This window comes from Plasmodium reichenowi, chromosome 7 (genome assembly GCF_001601855.1).
Source record: "Plasmodium reichenowi strain SY57 chromosome 7, whole genome shotgun sequence".
In the NCBI taxonomy this organism is placed as follows: domain Eukaryota; phylum Apicomplexa; class Aconoidasida; order Haemosporida; family Plasmodiidae; genus Plasmodium; species Plasmodium reichenowi.
This window is the reverse complement of record NC_033652.1, coordinates 1,004,231-1,006,437: the sequence shown is the minus strand read 5'-3', so window position 1 is coordinate 1,006,437 and position 2,207 is coordinate 1,004,231. Positions and strand designations below refer to the sequence as shown.

Here is a 2,207-nt window from a genome sequence, read left to right as displayed (position 1 = left end):
TTCTTAATACTTGAGAAAATATTTGAGCAACCCTGGATAAAATACCTTTAATATTACTACAACCACCTACTAATAATATATTTGAAAATATATATGTTTCAAATATATTAATTTTTTGTACTATACTAGAAAATAAGGAGTACATATTTTGATCATATTCTTTTTCAAATAATATTTCACAAGCTTTATATCTAGTATAAGGATCTATAATTATATCATAATTATTATATTTATATAATACATATTTATTACATGGTATATTTTCACTATCCTTTTTTATATAACAATATTTTATTTTTATAATTTCTATATCATCATCTGTCATATTATTAATAACGTTAATTATTTCTTCTAGAGGATATAAATTTAAATAATAGTTCATATTATTATTATCATTATTATTATCATCATTTTTGTTATCATCATTTTTATTATCATCATTTTTGTTATCATCATTTTTATTATCATCATTTTTATTATCATCATTTTTATTATCATCATTTTTATTATCATCATTTTTGTTATCATCATTTTTATTATCATCATTTTTATTATCATCATTTTTATTATCATCATTTTTATTATCATCATCCTTACTATTATCATAATTTCCCAGACATAATTTCATATCACCATTGGTGGATATTATATTTTCCCTCTTTTTATATCTACTTATATATTGCTCCTTTAATAATTTTTTTATTTCTTGATTAATATAGAATCCCCCATTATTTACATAAGTATAATGATGATATAAAGGTACACCGTCCATTATTGGTAAAATTCTGCAGTTAATATAACCAAGGTCGATCACCACACACGTTTTATAATTACATAAATATAAAGGAGATATTAAATCGTTAATATATGATATACAGGCATATTCAGGATTTTCTATAAGAGATATGCAGAGAGCATATTTTATAATAGTAGGTATAAACATATTTAATACAAGTATAACTTTTTTTGATTTATTATTTGTTTTTATAAAAATATTATGAAATATATGAAATATATATTCATCAAAATATGTTCTCCATAAATATAAGTCTTGATTATATTTATATTCGTAATGATATATCTTCATCTTATTATGTTTCTTTTCGTTATCACAAAATTTTTTATTCTCATATATATTATTCGTATCACATACAAATTCTTCATTATTATAATCTAAATTATCACTACTTTGGTATTTATCAAGACATTCATCTGTTTGATTATCCGTTACAATTTTTATATCTTCTTTGGATTGATCCTTACTTACATCCAACATTTTTTCCGATTTCTCATTTTGGTATTGTTCTTCCCTTTTTCTATTTATATAATCCATCATTTCATTAACCTTGTAGGTATCTTCAACAAAATTATGAAACTTTTCATTGTATACAAAAATGTTTGGAGTTACAAAAACGGATATTGGCTTGTGAAGCCCGCACAAGCCTACGTATGTATATTTTCTTCCTACAAAAAAAAAAAAAAAAAAAAAAAAATAGATATATATATATATATATATATTGTAGACAAATAAAAAATAAACTTATGGATCTTAATATATATATGAATATGCTATAAGGAATAAAATATATAATAAAAAATAAAATTCTTTTTTTTTTTTTTTTTTTTTATAGTATAATATAAACATACATATATATATATATATATATATTTACCTATTTGTAATACATAATATTTGTAATCATTTTCATTATCATTCTTCTTATATGTATCCATTTTATATATTATATATTTTATTCTTGAAAAAAAATAAAAAATCAAGTGTAACCAATATTTTAAGAGAATTTATTATTTTTCTTTTTTCCTATGAACAAAATATGAATATTTATTCTTAACCAAAGAACAAAAAATGTGATAATAAAAATAAATGAGAATGTTTCTATTTTATATTTTATATGTCCTTAAATATATATATATATATTTATTTATTTATATGCTTATAATAATACTATTTTTACCTATGGATAATTAACAATTTTTTTTTCTTCCTATTTTTATTTTAATTCTACTTATTACACACATATTAATCAAAAATTTTACGAGCATCCATTTTTTTATGAAAACCAATATTGTTTTTTATACTAATATAATTACCACCCCAGAATAAAAATATATATATATATATATATATATATGCGATTTATAGGGAGCATAAATAATTTTTTTTTTTTTTTTTTTTTTTTTTTTTT

The 2,207-nt window shown here is 19.1% G+C and overlaps 1 protein-coding gene across 1 annotated transcript; it reads right to left on the bottom strand.

Annotated features, from left to right (window-relative positions):
- Nucleotides 1–1,734, bottom strand: PRSY57_0725000 (actin-like protein, putative; the record flags this gene model as incomplete). The annotated part of the gene is made up of 2 exons (XM_012906903.2): nucleotides 1–1,464; nucleotides 1,674–1,734. Coding segments are annotated over 2 exons (1,525 nt in total), but the record flags the coding sequence as incomplete, so codon positions are not given.
- Between the last annotated feature and the right edge of the window lie 473 nt (nucleotides 1,735–2,207).